The sequence below is a fragment of the Caretta caretta genome, chromosome 3 (genome assembly GCF_965140235.1).
Source record: "Caretta caretta isolate rCarCar2 chromosome 3, rCarCar1.hap1, whole genome shotgun sequence".
NCBI classification, from domain to species: Eukaryota; Metazoa; Chordata; order Testudines; family Cheloniidae; genus Caretta; species Caretta caretta.
Window position 1 is genome coordinate 48,442,879 of NC_134208.1, and position 21,891 is coordinate 48,464,769.

The 21,891-nt window shown below is 41.7% G+C and overlaps 1 protein-coding gene across 16 annotated transcripts in view; it reads right to left on the bottom strand.

Annotated features, from left to right (window-relative positions):
- Positions 1-21,891, bottom strand: part of DST (dystonin) — a 485,843-nt gene that overhangs the window by 292,943 nt on the left and 171,009 nt on the right. For all 16 annotated transcript variants that reach the window (XM_048845229.2, XM_075126480.1, XM_048845239.2 and 13 more), the window contains one exon: positions 13,199-13,260. In XM_048845229.2, coding sequence (XP_048701186.2) covers positions 13,199-13,260 — 62 coding nt within the window. The remainder of the gene's footprint in view (positions 1-13,198; positions 13,261-21,891) is intronic.

Sequence of the window (21,891 nt, forward strand, 5' to 3'; positions counted from 1 at the left end):
AGCCAGCTCTCCTGGACTCCTTTCCCCTTCATGTTAGTCCCCCCCAGGGGATCCTACCCAACCGTTCCCTGAGGGAGTCAAAGTCTGCTTTCCTGAAGTCCAGGGTCCGCATCCTACTGCTTACCTTTCTTCCCTGTGTCAGGATCCTGAACTCAACCAACTCATGGTCACTGCCTCCCAGATTCCCATCCACTTTTGCTTCCCCCACTATTTCTTCCCGGTTTGTGAGCAGCAGGTCAAGAAAAGCTCCCCCCCTAGTTGGCTCCTCTAGCACTTGCACCAGGAAATTGTCCCCTACGCTTTCCAAAAACTTCCTGGATTATCTATGCACCGCTGTAGTGCTCTCCCAGCAGATATCAGGAAAATTAAAGTCACAGTGGGCACTCTTAAAAATTCAATATTTACTTCTCCATGGGTTATAAATGTGTTTAATACTGAGCCCCATTCTTCCCCTATGCTCACTTCTACAGTCGGTAACTGAGAACAAAAACGGGCCCTCTAAGTCTAGGAAATATAGCTGCGGTGTAAAATACTGTGGTATGGGAAATGTTAGATGTTCGATGTCACTTTTTACAGAGTACTAATATAACAACCTATACTACTCCCAACGGCACCAGTGGCACAGTTCACATTGGCTCCAGTGGGAGCAGGATCAAGACAGTACATTTCTAAACTAATAAATAAATGAGTAGCTACATTTGCATAGATCAGAAGTGTATAGATAAAGTATAACTCAATAAATAATTTAACAATTAATTAAAAAACCAACACTTAATTGCAGATGGTACAATTATATCTTATCTGTTAAAACCACAGAAGGTAAATAATTAAATTTTAATCAAGTTCCATGCTAACCAAGTCTTAATTGCAAATAATAAATGCATAGAAAAGAGAATGAATTAATAAATTAATATCTTAGCCTGCTATAGATAAGTATATTAGTGCTGAGAAAATAAGAAACAATTAACTAATATTTCAAAATGGTTAATTTAACTCCCAGTAGGAGTATAATTACTGTACCCACTGAAACAAACATTCTTGTTTATAACATAATGTAACTTTCCAAATTTCTCACTTTTCACCTAGATGTGAATAATATGACCTTCTTATTGGTCCATGGTCACTCGCAGGGAGTGCTGATACTTGTCAAAATCAAACGCAGGTTAATTAGCTGAGATCACAGAATGGAAAAAGGAGGTATAGACAGACAAGTAATCCAGTGAATGAACACTGAAGGCCAAATTCTTCCTTCGTGTACAGCCATCGAGCTTCATTTAGCCCTTGGTGTCAATATTACGTCGGGTAGGGAAATCTTTCAAAGCTTCTACAGAAGTCTTTAGGTATTTTTGGTGGAGAAGAATTTACATTCCTTTTCAAAGTATTGCTGTACTTCTTCACTTGGCCAAGTATTTTATTTTTTACACTTACTAGAATTAAAAGGGAGAACCTTGGGTTATAAGGAAGTTACTGACATGATTCTATAATCACATATCCATGTAATGGGTACATTTTATGTTCAAAGAAACTGACATTACAGAGCAAAGACACCAGGCTAACTGCTACCTAGGAACCTTCCACACAGCAGCTAAGCACACAGCCAACAATCAGGTGAAAAATATTATTTGTGCTGAAGGTTCTGTCCCATCTGATTTTAATCAATTACATGATATGCTTGTGCATCGAATATACATTAATTCAATTCTAATTCATTCAAGCAACTGAGCACCTACATAAAAATAGTTATTAAAGAAAACAGTAACAAGGGTCATAAGACACTCAAATGGAGCAAAAGTGTTGCACACTGTAGAAATATACATTTATTTAACACATTTTATAAGGCTAGCTAACATCTCTCCTTCAGTCACTCCATCTTAATCCCAATTCCTAATTGAGTTTGCATACATTAAAGATGATAAAATTAACCTCTGATTGACTGCATAATTTTTATTTATTTGGTGTGTAGGCAGATGTTACGGATGTGTGTTATAATTTGCAGGCCTCTGCAATTCTGTATAATCTCACACTCTGAATCAGCCCCTGGCATTCTATAGGAATGCCTCACAATTATCCAATCATCCTCCTTAATATTTTCTAAAATGCTGAAGATCCATCAACCTGCAATAAAGTTCTGAGGTTGCTCTCCATCTGCGTCTCAAACAGACATGCATTCTGTGAAACAAAATGGAGATGCTATTGATTTTACTTTGAGTGACAGACTATTGAATAACTAGGATACACAATGTGGTGCTCTACTCTGAGACCAGCCTGCAAATTTGCAGGGAAAAGAAAGAAAGAGCAAGGCAAACATGCCTTAAACCAATAACAGCTGATGACAAATTTGCTCAGGACTTTATTCTTACATTCTTTTGGGAGAAGATGGCACTCAAAGGGAATAATTCCAGCCAGACAAGATTTCTGAAGTGAAGCCCAACCACGTAATAGATAAGTTAATGCAGAGAAACTAAAACTTTTCTCCATCTGCCTAGAGGCCAGTAGGTCCTGCTGAACTATTCAAACATTGGAAAGGACTAAAAAAAAAGCTGAATTCTCAGCTATACCCTGTAAATAAATGGGGAGCAGAGCTGGAGGGGATAGGCACAAAGAGCTATATGTGGGCTATCTGTTCCTTAGATCAGTTTTCAACTGGTCTTATACCAAGCATAGTTTATAGCAGCCCTGGGAGTGCTATGAACTATGCCAATTTGTAACAGTCCTCAAGAGGCCTGTCATAAATATAAAGGGAAGGGTAAACACCTTTAAAATCCCTCCTGGCCAGAGGAAAAACCCTTTAATCTGTAAAGGGTTAAGAAGCTAGGATAAACTCACTGGCACCTGACCAAAATGACCAATGAGGAGACAAGATACTTTCAAAAGCTGGGGGGAGGGAAAAACAAAGCCTCTCTCTCTGTCTGTGTGATGCTTTTGCCGGGAACTGAACAGGAATGGAGTCCTAGAACTTAGTAAGTAATCTAGCTAGATATGCGTTAGATTCTGTTTTCTTTAAATGGCTGAGGAAATAAGCTGTGCTGAATGGAATACAGATTCCAGTTTTTGTGTCTTTTTGTAACTTAAAGTTTTGCCTAGAGGGATTCTCTATGTTTTGAATCTAATTACCCTGTAAGGTATTTACCATCCTGATTTTACAGAGGTGATTCTTTTACTTTTTTTTCTATTAAAATTCTTCTTTTAAGAATCTGATTGCTTTTTCATTGTTCTTAAGATCCAAGGGTTTGGGTCTGTGTTCACCTATGCAAATTGGTGAGGATTTTTATCAAACCTTCCCCAGGAAAGGAGGTTTGGGGGGAAAGACGTTTCCAAACAGGCTCTTTCCCGGTTATATATCTGTTAGACGTTTGGTGGTGGCAGCGATAAAGTACAAGTGCAAAAGGTAAAATAATTGTACCTTGGGGAAGTTTTAACCTAAGCTGGTAAAAATAAGCTTAGGAAGGTTTCATGCAGGTCCCCACATCTGTACCCTAGAGTTCAGAGTGGGGAAGGAACCTTGACAAGGCCATTATGCTGACAGGGGTCACAAGAGCACAGCATGCTCAGGCCACACCCCCAACACCGCTGCAACACCAGCTGAGAAGAATCCTTCTCTGCTCAGTTAGGGTAGCTTTCTCTTCCTGTTGCATAGCCAGAAGTCTTTCGTATCCGTTTTTTCCTCACACACAAAATTAAAACTTGATTTTATAAAACATATTTAGAAGATGAAGAGCTATGAGATGGAGTTTTTGAAACATGGTCCTCAGAGTAAGACCAACACTGAGTGTGTTGGAAAACCCCACCCGTTAAAATAAGTACAATATAAATATTTGCAAAGCCAAAAAGTGAACGTTTGTATTTATTTGGAATTTTCAAAATGAAGCTATTAAAAAGAAAATACTGCTGACCAATGTTATCCATTTCGATAAGCTGCAGTGTACTTGCAATGCAAACTTTCAGCAAGGAAATGTTTACATCGTATTCGAAGCTATGAAGCTAAATGTCCACCAACACATTCCATGAAGTCATTAATCCAAGTGCTCTGGTACAATCCATGTGCTATATTAGGGGTATTAGGAACCAAAAGAGTCACATTTCTATTATTCATTCAATCTTTGCAGCACTACAGACTGCCACTACAATCTACAAAGCACTTCTTTCTTTCTTCTGGTATGATACAATGATGGTGTTTTGTGGAATTGTAGATTTTTTATAATTATGAAAAACAATCACAAAACAAGTATTATAAGTATATTGTGCAACAGGTACACCTGACTGTCACTAAGACCTAAAATAGTGATTTGCGGGACAATTTCTATCACATCTGTTCAGGGACGGTAGCTAGTATGTCCAGGATCCTGTTGGTTGGGGCACAATCCATGGAGAATCCAGGGGGGACATAAAGCATAATTCACTCTACTGTGTGTGCACCTAACAAGTGACTACTGTCAATGATAGCCTGTGTTCTGGTCACATGGTAGCAATACTTGGGGATGTGGTGTTCTAGCCAGGTGGTAGACAGTTCCCATCCCAAGTGTTCTGCTGAAGTAGGGGTCCCACCCTGCTTCTTCAAGGATTGTAAAGAGGTGCTCTACAACCTCCTCGCCTAGTAGAAATGGTAAGACTGAAATGTGTTTCATTTCTCTGGTTTTTGTTTTTTGGAGAGGATATTTTGGCGTTCAAGTGCTATATGTTTGTGTTTGCTTTGAAATTAAGGACCTCTGAAAATATTTGTCTAATTGCTCTTTGTTATCTAGCACTAAAGCCCTCTTTTTCGATACTTGGGTCATTATTTCTGATGCTGAAACCCGGGAGCACCTTATTTAAAAATAACACATTTATTCTTGGGGGGCAGGTGCGTGTTGCTGCAGAATTTTTTTTAAATATGTGTTTCAGAAAGGAGATACAGAAAGAGAGAGAAGAGGGGGAGACAAAGTGGTCTTATTCTCTCATGCATTTACTCCTTCCTTTAATCCTACTCTCTGCCCCTACCTACTCATTTTTTTCTTTTCCCCGTCCTTCTCATTTCAAGCCTGTCATATCACCTATTTTTTTAATTCTTCCCTGTGCCCTGAGACATCAGGGGCCTCAGAGCCAACTCTCACTAAACTCAGGAAACAGTCTTTGGCTCCAAAGTACATTGACTCTCACCCCAGATGTCTAGAGCCATTTTTACAGATGTCTGAGAAGGAAACCTCTGAGTCCGACAAATTTAGCCACTTTGGCGTATCAGTTGTTGACTATTCACTATAGAAAAGTAATGTGATTCCATGTACTATTCATTCCTGTAGAAAAGACAAAACACCTGCTACACCACAAAAATGTTTCAAGTAGTAAAAGCTCAAGACCTTCATCCAAATGTCAATAACTGTGGCTGTTATTGCATAACTCCCTCAGGGAACGGATGGGTAGGATCCCCTGGGGGACTAACATGAAGGGGAAAGGAGTCCAGGAGAGCTGGCTGTACTTCAAGGAATCCCTGTTGAGGTTACAGGGACAAACCATCCCGATGTGTCGAAAGAATAGTAAATATGGCAGGCGACCAGCTTGGCTTAACGGTGAAATCCTAGCGGATCATAAACATAAAAAAGAAGCTTACAAGAAGTGGAAGGTTGGACATATGACCAGGGAAGAGTATAAAAATATTGCTCGGGCATGTAAGAATGAAATCAGGAGGGCCAAATCGCACCTGGAGCTGCAGCTAGCGAGAGATGTCAAGAGTAACAAGAAGGGTTTCTTCAGGTATGTTGGCAACAAGAAGAAAGCCAAGGAAAGTGTGGGCCCCTTAATGAATGAGGGAGGCAACCTAGTGACAGAAGATGTGGAAAAAGCTAATGTACTCAATGCTTTTTTTGCCTCTGTCTTCACGAACAAGGTCAGCTCCCAGACTGCTGTGCTGGGCATCACAACATGGGGAATAGATGGCCAGCCCTTTGTGGAGAAAGAGGTGGTTAGGGACTATTTAGAAAAGCTGGACATGCACAAGTCCATGGGGCCAGACGAGTTGCATCCGAGAGTGCAAAAGGAATTGGCGGCTGTGATTGCAGAGCCATTGGCCATTATCTTTGAAAACTCGTGGCGAACGGGGGAAGTCCCGGATGACTGGAAAAAGGCTAATGTAGTGCCAATCTTTAAAAAAGGGAAGAAAGAGGATCCTGGGAACTACAGGCCAGTCAGCCTCACCTCAGTCCCCGGAAAAATCATGGAGCAGGTCCTCAAAGAATCAATCCTGAAGCACTTACATGAGAGGAAAGTGATCAGGAACAGTCAGCATGAATTCACCAAGGGAAGGTCATGCCTGACTAATCTAATCACCTTCTATGATGAGATTACTGGTTCTGTGGATGAAGGGAAAGCAGTGGATGTATTGTTTCTTGACTTTAGCAAAGCTTTTGACACGGTCTCCCACAGTATTCTTGTCAGCAAGTTAAAGAAGTATGGGCTGGATGAATGCACTGTAAGGTGGGTAGAAAGTTGGCTAGATTGTTGGGCTCAACGGGTAGTGATCAATGGCTCCATGTCTAGTTGGCAGCCGGTGTCAAGTAGAGTGCCCCAGGGGTCGGTCCTGGGGCCGGTTTTGTTCAATATCTTCATAAATGATCTGGAGGATGGTGTGGATTGCACTCTCAGCAAATTTGCGGATGATACTAAACTGGGAGGAGTGGTAGATATGCTGGAGGGCAGGGATAGGATACAGAGGGACCTAGACAAATTGGAGGATTGGGCCAAAAGAAATCTGATGAGGTTCAATAAGGATATGTGCAGGGTCCTGCACTTAGGATGGAAGAACCCTATGCACAGCTACAGACTAGGGGCCGAATGGCTAGGCAGCAGTTCTGCGGAAAAGGACCTAGGGGTGACAGTGGACGAGAAGCTGGATATGAGTCAGCAGTGTGCCCTTGTTGCCAAGAAGGCCAATGGCATTTTGGGATGTATAAGTAGGGGCATAGCGAGCAGATCAAGGGACGTGATCGTTCCCCTCTATTCGACATTGGTGAGGCCTCATCTGGAGTACTGTGTCCAGTTTGGGGCCCCACACTACAAGAAGGATGTGGAAAAATTGGAGAGAGTCCAGCAAAGGGCAACAAAAATGATTAGGGGTCTGGAACACATGACTTATGAGGAGAGGCTGAGGGAACTGGGATTGTTTAGTCTGCAGAAGAGAAGAATGAGGGGGGATTTGATAGCTGCTTTCAACTACCTGAGAGGTAGTTCCAGAGAGGATGGTTCTAGACTATTCTCAGTGGTGGAAGAGGACAGGACAAGGAGTAATGGTCTCAAGTTACAGTGGGGGAGGTTTAGGTTGGATATTAGGAAAATCTTTTTCACTAGGAGGGTGGTGAAACACTGGAATGCGTTACCTAGGGAGGTGGTAGAATCTCCTTCCTTAGAAGTTTTTAAGGTCAGGCTTGACAAAGCCCTGGCTGGGATGATTTAATTGGGGATTGGTCCTGCTTTGAGCAGGGGGTTGGACTAGATGACCACCTGAGGTCCCTTCCAACCCTGATATTCTATGATTCTATGATAAAATGAATACTCCTCTGAACAACTAACAAATAATGTGAGTTTTGTTAAAGAAATATATTCCATGGTATTAGTTGAGTATAAAGTCCAAGTCTTCACTTCTTCAGAATGTATGTCAACAGTTTAAAAAATAATATTTAAACAAAGCCCCACCATTAGTTTTTAAACAGTATTCTAATCACCTCTATCAGATTGATAATGAACTGAAACGAAAGGAATGTCAGCATTACAAAATACTGTATGGCGATCCCTTTGGCTCTAGTAACTGTGAAATATGTCAATGTTCTGAAAAGTTTACTTTACATTTGCAATTAATATAATTATTTTATTTAGGAACCTAAATCTAAACTATCTCAGGAATTTCTAAGGTGCCTACCTTGGTAATAACTATGTCCCTAGCTCAGCAAAGCATTTAACCACATGCTTAATTTTAAGCACATGCCTAGGTTTTCTGCTGAATAGGGATGGGATTACTCTCAGAACGTGTCCATATGCAGACAGTACAGAGCAAGCCTGGGGGTATATTTACAGCTGACTAGCACACCAAGCAGTAAGTCACCATGTGGACGCTGCTGCTGTGTGGCAAGCTACGGCACTTTACATTCACATCCTAGCTTGCCACACACTAATCGGCAGGTCTACACTAGAAGTGCTACATTGGCGCAGCTGCACCGATGTGTGTGTGTCTGGTGAAGACTGATGCAGCTCTGCCAACGTAGTGTCTCCTGCCAACATAGCACTGGTGTGGACAGTGCTTAGGCCGCTGTAACTTGCGTCGCTCATGGGGGTGTCTTTTTCACACACCTGAGCGATGTACGTTAGATTGATTTAAGCAATAGTGTAGACCTGCCTTAAGCCTCCATGTGGACAAGCCCTCAGACTTAAAGTTCAGCGTGTCCTTAGGTGTTTTGAATCCAGGCCTAAGTGCCAAGATTTTACATACCTGGACATAATGAAAGGGACAGTGATTCCCACCCTCTCCTTAGAGTCCTACCAAATTTTAAGGGATTTCCATTGGATGACAGATAACAGGATTTTGATGCTAGTGTGAGGATCACACTTTTGACTTACTCTTAGTGAATCTGTTTGGGATGTACACTGAGCAGGTAAAAGTGTGACATTCCACTAAGAACATTCTGGTTAATTTCTCCTGGGGAGAAAGGAGGAGGAGGATAGCATGGCAATAAGTGAGCAGAGGAGAAGGGAAAAGAAGGAAGAAAGGAAGCAGCAAGAAGAAGGGGAAAGGAGGAGATGAAGAAAGGTGTGGCAAATCCCCTCACTTATCGTCAGGATTCCATACCACTATCACATTCAAATGCTTCTCTTGGCCTCTCTTCATCTTTTCTTTTCAGTTTGAATTAGGGGCCAGATATGGCAATAGATAAAGTATATAGCTACCTTCTGCAACAGATTATGGAAGGTATATATGCAAGTATGTTGTACTGAATCCAGGATAACAAAGCTAGAAACTATGGGTCAAACTCGCCCATAATGCATAAGCAGGTACAGCTCTCTTGACTTGTGCCCTTGTTGCCAAGAAGGCTAACGGCATTTTGGGCTATATAAGTAGGAGTACTGCCAGCAGATCAAGGGACGTGATCGTTCCCCTCTATTCAGCATTGGTGAGGCCTCATCTGGAGTACTGTGTCCAGTTTGGGTCCCCACACTACAAGAAGGATGTGGAAAAACTGGAAAACATCCAGCGGAGGGCAACCAAAATGATTAGGGGACTGGAACACATGACTTATGAGGAGAGGCTGAGGGAACTGGGATTGTTTAGTCTGTGGAAGAGAAGAATGAGGGGGGATTTGATAGCTGCTTTCAGCTACCTGAGAGGTGGTTCCAGAGAGGATGGTTCTAGACTGTTCTCAGTGGTAGCAGATGACAGAACGAGGAGTAATGGTCTCAAGTTGCAGTGGGAGAGGTTTAGGTTGGATGTTAGGAAAAACTTTTTCACTCGGAGGGTGGTGAAACACTGGAATGTGTTACCGAAAGAGGTGGTGGAATCTCCTACCTTAGAGGTTTTTAAGGTCAGGCTTGACAAAGCCCTGGCTGGGATGATTTAGTTGGGGATTGGTCCCGCTTTGAGCAGGGGGTGGGACTAGATGACCTCCTGGGGTCCCTTCCCGCCCTGATACTCTATGATTCTAAGACTAGTGAGGCAACATTTCTTCACCATGATTCTATGATTTCACTCAAGGTATATCCACGTACGCTGCCAGTACATTTAGCTGCATTTCCTTCACACAAAAGATTTCCTAAACATGTTCTTGGGTCTGTGCTGTCCTAAGAGAATGTTTTATGTCACTCTTTATTTTTATATCTGCATGCAAGCACTTGCCTTTAGAAATACTGGAGTAAAAACAGAACTTTGATAAATTTGATCAATATATCACCTGAGTTATGAAGGAGATGATGTCAGAAAGTTCAGGTGAACAGAAAATATATAGGCAAATATTGTATTTATGTATATTAAGCGTCTTTTGCTGTAATCACACATGCATACAGTTTGTCACCTGCAGAAGTGTTTGCAAGATCATGGCCTAAGGCCACTGACCTCGCAAAGGCTCTCAATTGGACTAATTGGGCCTGCTTATTCATATCCCTTTGCAGAAGCAGGGCCTAAATCACTTCAAATTTATCTTTCCAAGAGGTAGTTTATAAATCTCCAAGTCATTATTCTTCCCATAAAAGTACTACAACGGTAACAGCTCTGCAAGTGAATGTTCAGCTAAAGAAAGAAAAACTGTTTCCACTATTTCTAGCCTTATTAGCTTCGACTAAAACCTTATTTATTTAAATTTTATGTTTACAAACTCCAAATTTGAGGTCTTAAACTTTAAGGCCCATTTAAAGAGAATGATATAGTAGGATGTATTTAATTACAATTTCTGATAAACATTTGTTTACTAGATATTGTAAATACAAACAGAGATTACTTTAAATTTTGTATTAAAGGACACTCTTGAAGAGACCCCAGATACAAACTCTCTCCTCCCCCACCCCACACACAAAATTAAAACCATATCTTTAAAATGCATCTCTAGTATCGAAAAAGATTAACAGCCTCTGAAACAAGGCAGCAATTATCTAAAATTGTAGGGACAAATGAATGGCAGTTAATCTGAGAATTGCCTTTTTGCTGCCAATGGTTGGCAGTCTGTTACTAACGTATGTTGGGGTTGCCGAGACCCTGGGACAATGGGCACATTTCTTATACATTCACATACACAATAACATCACAAAAGGGGGAGTAGCCACTCTGCAGCATGCTGCCCCTTCTCATTAGCTGGCAGAAGTCCCTTTGCAGGGACACATGCTCATTTGGGGATTTGTGGGGTTGAGGTGTCAGAGTGAACGGGGAGCCGTGAAGCAGCTGCTATCCGGAGCATGTTTCCTCGGAGTCTAGCACATCTACAAGAGGCCATCCAGCCGCAATATACTGTTGGCATGACCAGCCTTCATGACTTCTATCCCACCCTACTCAGGAAGAGGTAGTGCACAGCTGCAATGGGGAAGCTAATGACAGAACAGCTCCTGAGGGAGTCATGGTGCCAGGAAGGACTTACGGAACAGCTTAGAAGAAAAATCTGCTTTGAAGTAAAGATTGGGTTCCACAGGATTTTGATCAGATTTTATTGTGGATGTCTGGGCTCTACTGAGTTGCCAGGTTGCTCACTTAATGGGAGGTTGTGTGGCTCAATTTTTTTAGAAGATACAAAAAACAGATCTTGTCATAAATATAAAGGGAAGGGTAAACCCCTTTGAAATCCCTCCTGGCCAGGGGAAAGCTCCTCTCACCTGTAAAGGGTTAAGAAGCTAAAGGTAACCTCGCTGGCACCTGACCAAAATGACCAATGAGGAGACAAGATACTTTCAAAAGCTGGGAGGAGGGAGAGAAACAAAGGGTCTGTGTGTCTGTCTATATTCTGTCTTTGCTGGGGATAGACCAGGAATGGAGTCTTAGAACTTTTAGTAAGTAATCTAGCTAGGTATGTGTTAGATTATGATTTCTTTAAATGGCTGAGAAAAGAATTGTGCTGAATAGAATAACTATTTCTGTCTGTGTATCTTTTTTGTAACTTAAGGTTTTGCCTAGAGGGGTTCTCTATGTTTTTGAATCTAATTACCCTGTAAGATATCTACCATCCTGATTTTACAGGGGGGATTTCTTTATTTCTATTTACTTCTATTTTTTATTAAAAGTCTTCTTGTAAAAAACTGAATGCTTTTTCATTGTTCTCAGATCCAAGGGTTTGGGTCTGTGGTCACCTATGCAAATTGGTGAGGCTTTTTATCCAACATTTCCCAGGAAAGGGGGGGTGCAAGTGTTGGGAGGATTGTTCATTGTTCTTAAGATCCAAGGGTCTGGGTCTGTAGTCACCTAGGCAAATTGGTGAGGCTTTTTACCAAACCTTGTCCAGGAAGTGGGGTGCAGGGTTTTGGGAAGTATTTTGGGGGGAAAGATGCGTCCAAACAGCTCTTCCCCAGTAACCAGTATTAGTTTGGTGGTGGTAGCGGCCAGGCCCAGGACAACGGGGGGAATATTTTGTACCTTGGGGAAGTTTTGACCTAAGCTGGCAAAGATAAGCTTAGGAGGTTTTTCATGCAGGTCCCCACATCTGTACCCTAGAGTTCAGAGTGGGGGAGGAACCTTGACAGATCTCGATTAGGATTCAGAGTTTCACGTGTTCAGATTCACCAGCAGGTTTGGTTTCAGTTACATCTTCTAAAAACTCGGGGAGCCCAAGTGAAAAAATATAAAGGGCATCGATTGCAAAGATTGGTAACACACTTCCAATTCTGTGGCAGAAAGTGTCGAATACTCCACCAGTACCCTCAGTGCAGCCACAGCAAAGAGAGATGACAAAATGATTAAATAAGCCAGAAAAATTTAGACGACATATTTCACAAAATGTGAACATAAGCAAACCTTTGCAATGGTGTTTCAATATTACACTAATTAAACCTTAGTTCTGACAGTTTGCAGACGCATTTTAATTTAATGTGACTCACACATGAATTCAACCTTTGCCATACACTAAAAGCAAAAAAAGTTACATGAAACAACCACACAATCTGTTCCTCCAAAGAAATGTCTGGGCTAGACGGTTGGCAATGAAACAGCGGATTGAATTTAGAGCTAAAGGGCAACACTGTGAAGGTGAACTCACAGCCTTCAACTCTCCGTTGACTAAAAGCTGCATATGTTGCTAAAATGATATGTGCTATCCCTGGGGCTAAGTTCACTGCCATCCACAAGAAAGCTGCTGGAAAAATATTTTAATCTTTAGAAAGCATTTATTTCTAGTGAACAGCACATTGATGCCCCTCGAGTGGTCCGAATTCATAAAGTTCAAGGTCACTTCCCTCCTCACAAATTAACCAATTTAGTTCCTTCTCCAAAGAAAACTGAATCATTTTAATTTCATACATAGACACTCAAATAAATCACCCTGCCATCTGAGATTCTCTAGCACTTAGGGCAAATGCATTTGCTAGGACCAAAAAAGTTAACAACAGTGATACTTCATTTTCTCTATTACCCCCCAAAACCTCGGAATCTTCCTCTCTCAAGTTATTTATTCCACAGCAACACTGCTGCAGTCTCATTTCAAATGTTTAGTAAAACCCACATTCACCCAAGGTAATATTCCATGTCACTGGTATGACAGAAACATAAACTGACCTTCATGAGGTGTTGATTTATCCATTTTGTGAAGGTTTTCTTTTGTACTTTGTCCCGTTCATCTGGGGAAGGAAAAAGGAAAAAAAGAGTTTTCATTAAAATAACATAGCACTGCAAAAGGTTCCGCATGGCTGATTTTATTAATATTTATAAATAAACACTCCAGTAATGTTAGAACAGAGGAACAATCTTTGAGACAGATACATTAACTAATTTAAGTGGCACTATATATAACAGCAGTATTTTTGTGTACAAATGTTCTTGCAATATCTCATTTTAATACAAAATATTTGGTTAGGCCAAGTCAAGTTAAAGCTTTTTGTATGCAAAATATCAGGTCTCCTCTACAGTAAAATCAGCATGTCTCCTTCTGTTCTTAGTAATATTATCAGGAAGATCACTCCCCAGAACAAAGACTTTGGCCTTCCATTCTCAAGGTTCCACTAAAGGGATTGAGGTGCACTTAAGAGTCATGACCACTTGCGGTAGGTCCTGTAAAATCTAATTAATCATTAAACCATTTACCAACAGAAAGACTACTGAGTAGTTATTTGACAACAAAATACTTTTTGATCATGGGACCCTCCTGTTCCAATATGCAGGGGTGTGAGGCGCTTTCATTTAAAGGTTGTATAGTCTTGAATTCTTCCATCCCTAAATGCAGGCATGGATTTCACTACACTAGCATGATGCTCCAGCTGCCAGTACTTTCTTAGGTGGGAGCTGTTAGTATTAGCAGATTTCCCCAAAAGACTGAGGCAACAGGACAGAAGCAACAGAATAGAACAGTAAGATTTTATCCCATCTACAGATGGAAAGCATGAACAGGCACTCCAAATGGTCACATTAAAGAATCAGGATCTTTCATTTTGGGCTACAAAGGAAAAGAGGTATGTGGTTGGTGAGGGGGGTTCCTAAAAAGATAGATAGCAAAAACAAACTGTTCAAATCTCACTTTAATGTTTGCTCCCTTTCACATCACTGATCAGAACAGATTTCCTACATCTATGCACAAAGAGCAAGATAAGGTTTCCCACCTCAATCACTGACTTTACCGACCAATACAAAATAGAACTAAAATCCAAGCAGAAATCTAATATGAACTGCAGACTCAAACATACTGTGTAATCACTAGACAACACTATTCTGGCCTGAGCAGGCCTGCAAAATGGAGGCGGGTGCCAGGAGCCACTACCTCTTTTTTCAGCCCGTGAACAAGGTAAGGACACAGTTGTTACCCTTGTTATAACTTTTGGGCGGTGGCTGCCCTCTTGCAAAAGGTGGGTGAAGCAGTGAAGCTGACTTCTCATGCACCAATCACTGGAGCTGGCCTACCATGGGAGAGCAGGCTGCACAGAAGATATGCTCCAGCTGGACTTTCCCTTAGTGTAAATTGGCTCTACGCCATATCCTATTCAGAGCCTGACATGATCTGATTTTACCTTTGCTAGTGTAAATCTACACTGACTTCAACTGGCCATAAAACAATATGCAGAGCTGAGTTAATTTTAATTACGTGATCTGAGATTTTAGATCATTGGCTTGATTTTCAAAGGAGCTGGGCACCTTTAGTTCCCATTGACATCAGTGGGATTTGTGGGTGCTCAGCAACTCTGAAAAGAAAGCCACATATTAATAAATAACAAGCATAACCAATGTATACACTGATGATGATCTGTATATTGTGCTTAGAAGGAAATAAAATGTATATGTACAGCAGGATCTCTCTCTTTTTACCCTGAAAATAATAAACTATAGAACTGAAAAACAAGGAATCAGATATGTTTAGTTTCACCACAGCTCAGACCTTGACTTGTAAATTATCACCTCAGTTATCTTCTAGTCTAGGGAAAGTGAATCCTGTCTGGAAATTAGGAGACCTGAATTCTACTTCTTACCGATAACGTGATTTTCAGAAAGTCATTTTCCTGTGTGTGCATCAGGGTCAGGTTATACCAGGAATCATAATACTTAGCCACCTTTATAAAGCATTTTGGGATCTTCACGTGAAAGGCGCTATGTACGTAGCAAATGTTCTTATTCATTACAGCAAATGCTGCTCATAATGTCTTGCCTAATGAGAGGGCCCACCCAGGAGTTGGGTGTCTTGGCAGTAATCGGGGTGAAGAACTCCTTCTCCACATACCAAAGACTGTAGAGCTGTCCTGCAACCACTAGTCTAGCCTCAGAGCGAATGTATCCTTCACAGCCGTAATGTGAGGTCAATGGCCAATAGATCTGTTCGGGGTGGATTCGTCAGCCCCATCCACAATCCAACACAGCAGGGGGGGTCCCATGAAGCAGGAGCTTCATGGTGGACAGGAATGCATACCACCTGTGCGAGCTTCAGAGATTCTCTCCCTTGAGCCCCCTGTACAATGGAACTGCCGCTTATTCACTGATTTGGGACCATTCATAGTGTGTTTGAGGGTGTGAAGCAGAGAGGCCGATATCAGAGCACGGTTTGTTCCTCAGCCACTGTCATGACCAAGAGGGCTAATGAGAGTCTTTATGATTCTGACAGTCAAAGGCACCAGAACTGACATATAAGCACTTAAGTAACATCTGAAAACAAAGCATTCCACTTGGACAACAGCAACCCAGAGAATGAAACATTCTGAGTGTTGAAACAGACACTGTTAAATGTAGGTGATTATGGTGGGGATTGAAATGTAATGTGGATATATGGTATATAGGTAAAGTTCATACAAAGCTCTCAAGCTTTCCAGACCCTGATGTGCACACAACACGGGCCCCCAAGATGTGTGACGAAAGTAAGGGGCACAACACACAGTATTTGAGGGAAAAACCTTGGCAAAATAATTGGTCTCTTTCCCACATATAAAGTTTTTTTATAACCTTCATTTAGCAATTCAGCATTCCTGGTGTCAGTAATTTACCATAATAAGCAAGAAGCCCTGGTTTGGTAAATGTAGAGTATAAAAAACTGCATGACTCAGAAATGATACAAAATCAGAAATATTAACAGTTTTAACTATTTTGTTATGGATAGCTATTTAAAATTAACATGAGTTCTCCAGATTACACGATTTAATATTCCAGCTCCCAGGTTAAAAGACGTGTCGTTGTTTTGGTTTGCATGAACCAGTTATGACTACAACAAAAGTTTGTATTTTAGGACAATGCTACCATCACAACAATATGACAAAAAAAAGTACTTTGTTCCTTGTTACAATCTGTACTGCCTGTTAATTTTAAGTCTATTTTAAATATTAAAACATGTAAAAGACTGCTGCCTATAATATATACTCCTTAGGAAACTGTTTAATTAAGGGACATTTTGTGTACCAATGTATTGTCAATTCAGCTATGATGAACACAAAAATGTGGTGTGATAGAAAACTGTCAGCTGTTAAAGACATGAAAAAGATAGAGGCAAACAACTGTAATTTAGCTTTGGTAAAGGCCAACCTCTTCAGAAATGCATTTAACTTACCTGATCTCAAAACAAAACATAGCAAACTAGGCATACTGTATGCAATGATTAAAGACTATGACAACTTTAAACACTGTGGTACAAATATAAAATTCAGAAATGAAATTAAACCTGCTGTATGAAAGTCTCTAAAGAGTGATAGCACTTGCTCTTTCATGATTTCTGATAAATTTTGCAGAGTGTAACAGCTCTGCTATGCTTCCTAATGCAGGTCTTATAACTTTCCTTTCCAAAGCAAACATAGTACTATAAGTCTGGAAAATGCAAACCATCATATATACTGTACTACTAACCCATACAGCACATTAGTTCCAACAGTTTTGTATTCCATTCCTCCCCATGTTTAAAGAGCTGTCCCATCATTCTTTAGGAAAACTTGCAGATAAGTTCCCGAAACTTCACTTTCAAACGTCAAAGGGTTTCTGTATTTTCTTTGCAGGAAAGAGAAGTCAGAGCGACGACTGAAGCTACTCCTGGCAGACAGAAACATAGCAACTCCCCTTTTTTAAACAAACATAGCAAACATCCGTCCTGACTGCTGTTAGAGCAGGCAGAATACTAGCCCTATGAATTTCATTCATAAGAAAATTAAATATATTTATATTTTTCTTATTTTAACTTTAAATTTGTAATTACAAATGAGAGTTCAGTTTGCAAGCTCTTCAAAGCAGGGTCTGTGTCTTCCTGTACATATGAACAGTACCTAGCCACTTGTGGAAACTACCATAATATAGATAAATAAATAATAATTCATTAAATTAAACTGAGTTTCTACAAATTCACCAGTTCTAGTGGACAGACTTTTCCGTGTCCCCCCAATAACCAGGTATATAGATCCACAGCACCGGATGAGTTTCTATGCCTGAAAGGCTCCTCAGTTTCTCTCTCCACAAATTCCAGGAAAAATTTCTATAGAATGATCCATCCAACATCCACCTTAACTATCCCAAGCTACAATATACTAGCATTTTGCATAGATTTCACATCAGGAGATCTGTAAAAACCACAGATTTTGCAGTTAAGATGCATCTGATCATCAAATCCACTAATCAATGCAGATAAACTCAAAGGGCCAGATCCCTTAGTTTGTTCATAAACAAACTAGGGAAATAGAACCTAGATGGAGCTACAATAAGGAGGGTGCAAAACTGGTTGGAAAAGCATTCTGAGAGAGTAGTTATCAATGGTTCTCAGTCAAGCTGGAAGGGCATATGAAGTGGGGTCCTGCAGGGATCAGTTCTGGGTCTGGTTCTGTTCAGTACCTTCATCAATGATTTAGATAATGGCACAGAGAGTACACTTATAAAGTTTGCAGATGATACCAAGCTGGAAAGGGTTGCAAGTGCTTTGGAGGATAGGACTCAAATTCAAAATGATCTGGACAAACTGGAGAAATGGTCTGAAGTAAACAGGATGAAATTCAATGAGGACAAATGCAAAGTACTCCACTTAGGAAGGAACAATTAGTTGCACACATACAAAATGGGAAATGACTGCCTAGGAAGGCGTACTGCAGAAAGGGATGTGGGGGTCATAGTGGATCACAAGCTAAATATGAGTCAACTGTGTAACACTGTTGCAAAAAAAGTAAACATCATTCTGGGGTGTATTAGCCGGAGTGTTGTAAGCCAGACACAAGAAGTAATTCTTCTGCTCTATTCCGCTCTCATAAGGGTTCAGCTCAAGTATTGTGTCCACTTCTGGGCACCACATTTCAGGAAAGATGTGGACAAACTGGAGTAAGTCCAGAGAAGAGCAACAAAAATGATTAAAGGTCTAGAAAACATGATCTATAAAGGAAGATTAAAAAATGTGGGTTTGTTTAGTCTGGAGAAGAGAAGGTTGAGAGGGGACATGATAACAGTTTTCGAGTACATAAAAAATTGTTCTGAGGAGGAGGGAGAAAAATTGTTCTCATTAACCTCTGAGGACAGGACAAGAAGCAGTGGGCTTAAATTGCAGCAAGGGCAGTTTAGGTTGGACATTAGGAAAAATATCCTGTCAGGGTGGTTAACCACTGGAATAAATAGCCTAGGGAGGTTGTGGAATCTCCATCATTGGAGATTTTTAAGAGCATGTTCGTCAAATATCTGTCAGAGATGGTCTAGAGAATACTTAGTCCTGCCATGAGTGCAGGGGACTGGACTAGATGACCTCTCGAGATCTTTCCCAGTCCTATGATTCTATGACTCTATCCCCAGGTACACCAGTGCAGCTTTCTGCCATCTCTCTGCTCCATTCCAACTGTCACGGGAGCGGCCTAGGACTTAAACAGCCACTGCTGAAAGTTAGAACAACTTCCCAAGAAGCTATCCCACAAGCAAGGATCACCCCCACCTGACACTTCCCAGAATATCCCTGATGCCAGCATAGGGAGAAACAGCTGAGGATTCCGCTATGTGTTAAGACAAGGCAGTAGTGTAAAGGGCTTACCAGAAATCAAGTATCTGACCCTAAATTAATATTCTGTATGAGAAACACGGTGGGAGAGCTGCAGAACTGAACTAATTGGCAAGGCATAAAATATCACAGCACTCTGTACTCTTTCCCAGTCACATCCAAGAATGCATCCACAATGAGACCCATAGGGTCTACTATAGAAAAAGACCAAATTTCCCTCTCAGAGGAAGATTCTGAGTTAATCCAGGAGGTAGCTTTTCTTAAGATATAACATATTCAGCATGCCGGGCCAAGCTTTCTGGCAGGCTGTGATAATTTATCCACCGAGCTTTCAATGATAGGCCAAATAACAAACTGACCCAGAATCTGAGGCAACCTGGACAACAGCTTGAAAGAGTTGGACAGAGGGTTTGTGAACCAGGTCTGATCAGGGTAAATAAGTATGATCAGTCTTAGATTTTCTAGAGACTTTGTAATTAGGAAGTGAGGAGGGCATAGCTAAAAAGTGCCCCTAATCTCTATTTTTCAACACTGACTAAAGACTTTCTCTACCTCTTTCTTCATTCTACTGATGAAGAGAGATTGAAAGTCAGTGTACCCCCACCAGTCACAGATCTGCAAACAAAACCCAATCACTTCCGGGACATCTCCTTGCTTCGCTCAACCATTCTGCTGCTGTATGGATTTCTTCTCACCTGTAAGAATGCTCAGATTGAGAACAGGAGCTTCTGCATTCATCCAAGTGATGTAAAGAGCTCTGATTCCCCTTTCTCCCTTACTTGTGTATGACATCACCCATTTTTTCTGCATATACAACCTTAATTTCTAATTACATATATATACATAGATACACAAAAATATTAAAAGAACATTATTAAAGTTGCAAATTCAAGCACTCAGAAGCTAGGAAATTCCAGAATTAACATTGCCTGTGCAAGGGGCATAGGACCCCCTGCCTCATTCAGGGCTCTGCTCTGAAGACAGAATTATTAATTTCCACATAGATTTTTCTAGGGTGCTCATCACTGTAGTATCTGAATGCTTCACAAACATTAATTTATCTTCACAACACTCCTGAGTGGTGAGGAGGTATTGTTACCCAGTTTTACAGGTAGGAAGCTAAAGTACAAAGAGATTACAGTCAAAAGTATCCACTCTTTTGGGGTGCCCAATTTGAGATACCTACCACCTGATATTTCTGAATATTTCTCATTATTTATCAATTTATACTTTCAAAGCACAGCTCTCATTGACTTCAACAGCAGCTGTGAATGCTCAGCAGTTCTTCAAATCAGACCTCAGAGTATCAACCTGGGCACCAGAAAATGAGGAACACAAAATTAGTGACCACCTGTGAAAAGTTTGGTTTAAGTGATTTGATTAGCATTACTCAGGAACTCCATGGCAGAACCAGGAGTAGAATCCAGTTCTCCACAGCAGCATTCAATGGCCTTAACCTTGATGTATCAGAGGATGGTCCTGGTTGGTGCCACCAGACTTGGAGACCTCTTAGACCGCAATCGGAGGGACTAGGTGGACCCTGTTGCGTTTGACCAATGCATGGGGCTGCCTATCCTGCATGTCACCTGTCATGTGCTCCAGGAAGTGAGGGCAGCCTTGCTTCTTACTTCTCTTGCCTTCCATGAGTGAGTCCTGTTGGACGAGGCTCTTCACCCACCCCCATCCTTGGAGCTCATAATCTGGCACTTGCCTGAGTTGGCTGAGCGACATCCATCCAGTCTGCCTCCAAAATGACCCTAGAGAGCATTTGTATATTTGTGCTTCATACCATCCACTTCCTCGCCATTGTTCCTTCCCCAACACTAAGTGGCAGGACCTCCTGTCACCTAAGGAGGGTGAGGAACCCCTGTGGGCTAGTCTGTACTCCATCCTGGTTCCACAACCTGCCAGGGATATTAGTTGGTGGCTCCTCCATGGAGCAGTGAGCATGGGTATGTACCTGGCGTGGTTCATAAACTCCCATGATACCTGTCCCTTCTGCAGTGAGAAATAGACCCTGGTACACATCTACATAGGGTGCATCAGATTGCAGCCCCTCTTCCCTTCCTCCGGAACCTCTTACTGAGATTCTGGCTGCACTTCTCCCCCATGTCCTCATTTATGCACACCCCATCCATGGCCCCCAGGAAGTCATGGGACTGCCTCATCAACTTCCTCCTGGTGCTGGCCAAGATGGCCATCCATCATACCAGGAAGAGGAAGCTGGATGGGACTGATCAGATAAGTTATAGAGAACTGTGGGGCCTAGTTCTGGTCCCTTATCTGATCACGTCTCAGTCTCTTTGCCCAGTAAGTCCCTGTTCTTCCCCTGCACACCAACTCCTTGGTCAGATCTGTCTCCCCACGATCCTGCCTCCATTTCCCCCCGCCCCAATGGTTTCTAGTCCTTGTATCCTGGTCCTGCCAGTCCCCCCCATTTTCTCATGACTTCCCAGCCCCAGGCTCTTTGCCCAACCAGTCCCAGCATCACTTTCTCCCCCCACCCCCACCCCCCCCCACCAACTGCCTTCTTCCTGTCCAACAGTTCCAAGTTTTGCAGGACTGTCCTGCTTTGTCCCACAAAACCCCCATCCTGGTTGAAGTGGCTCCTGTCCTGAAGGGCTGGGCTTGGCTCCCCGTTCTGGGCATTGGTTCTCAGTGCCATTCAGGATTGATCCAAGCCCCTGGGTGGAGGGCATGCCAAATCGGAAGGAGTGGCATTGCGACCCTATGCGCCAGTTAAAGTTTGACCAGTTAAAGTTAGGGATATTTATAAGCTACTGAACACAGGGTTTTATGTTGGGAAACCTTAATAGGTGGCACTACTATCCCTGCC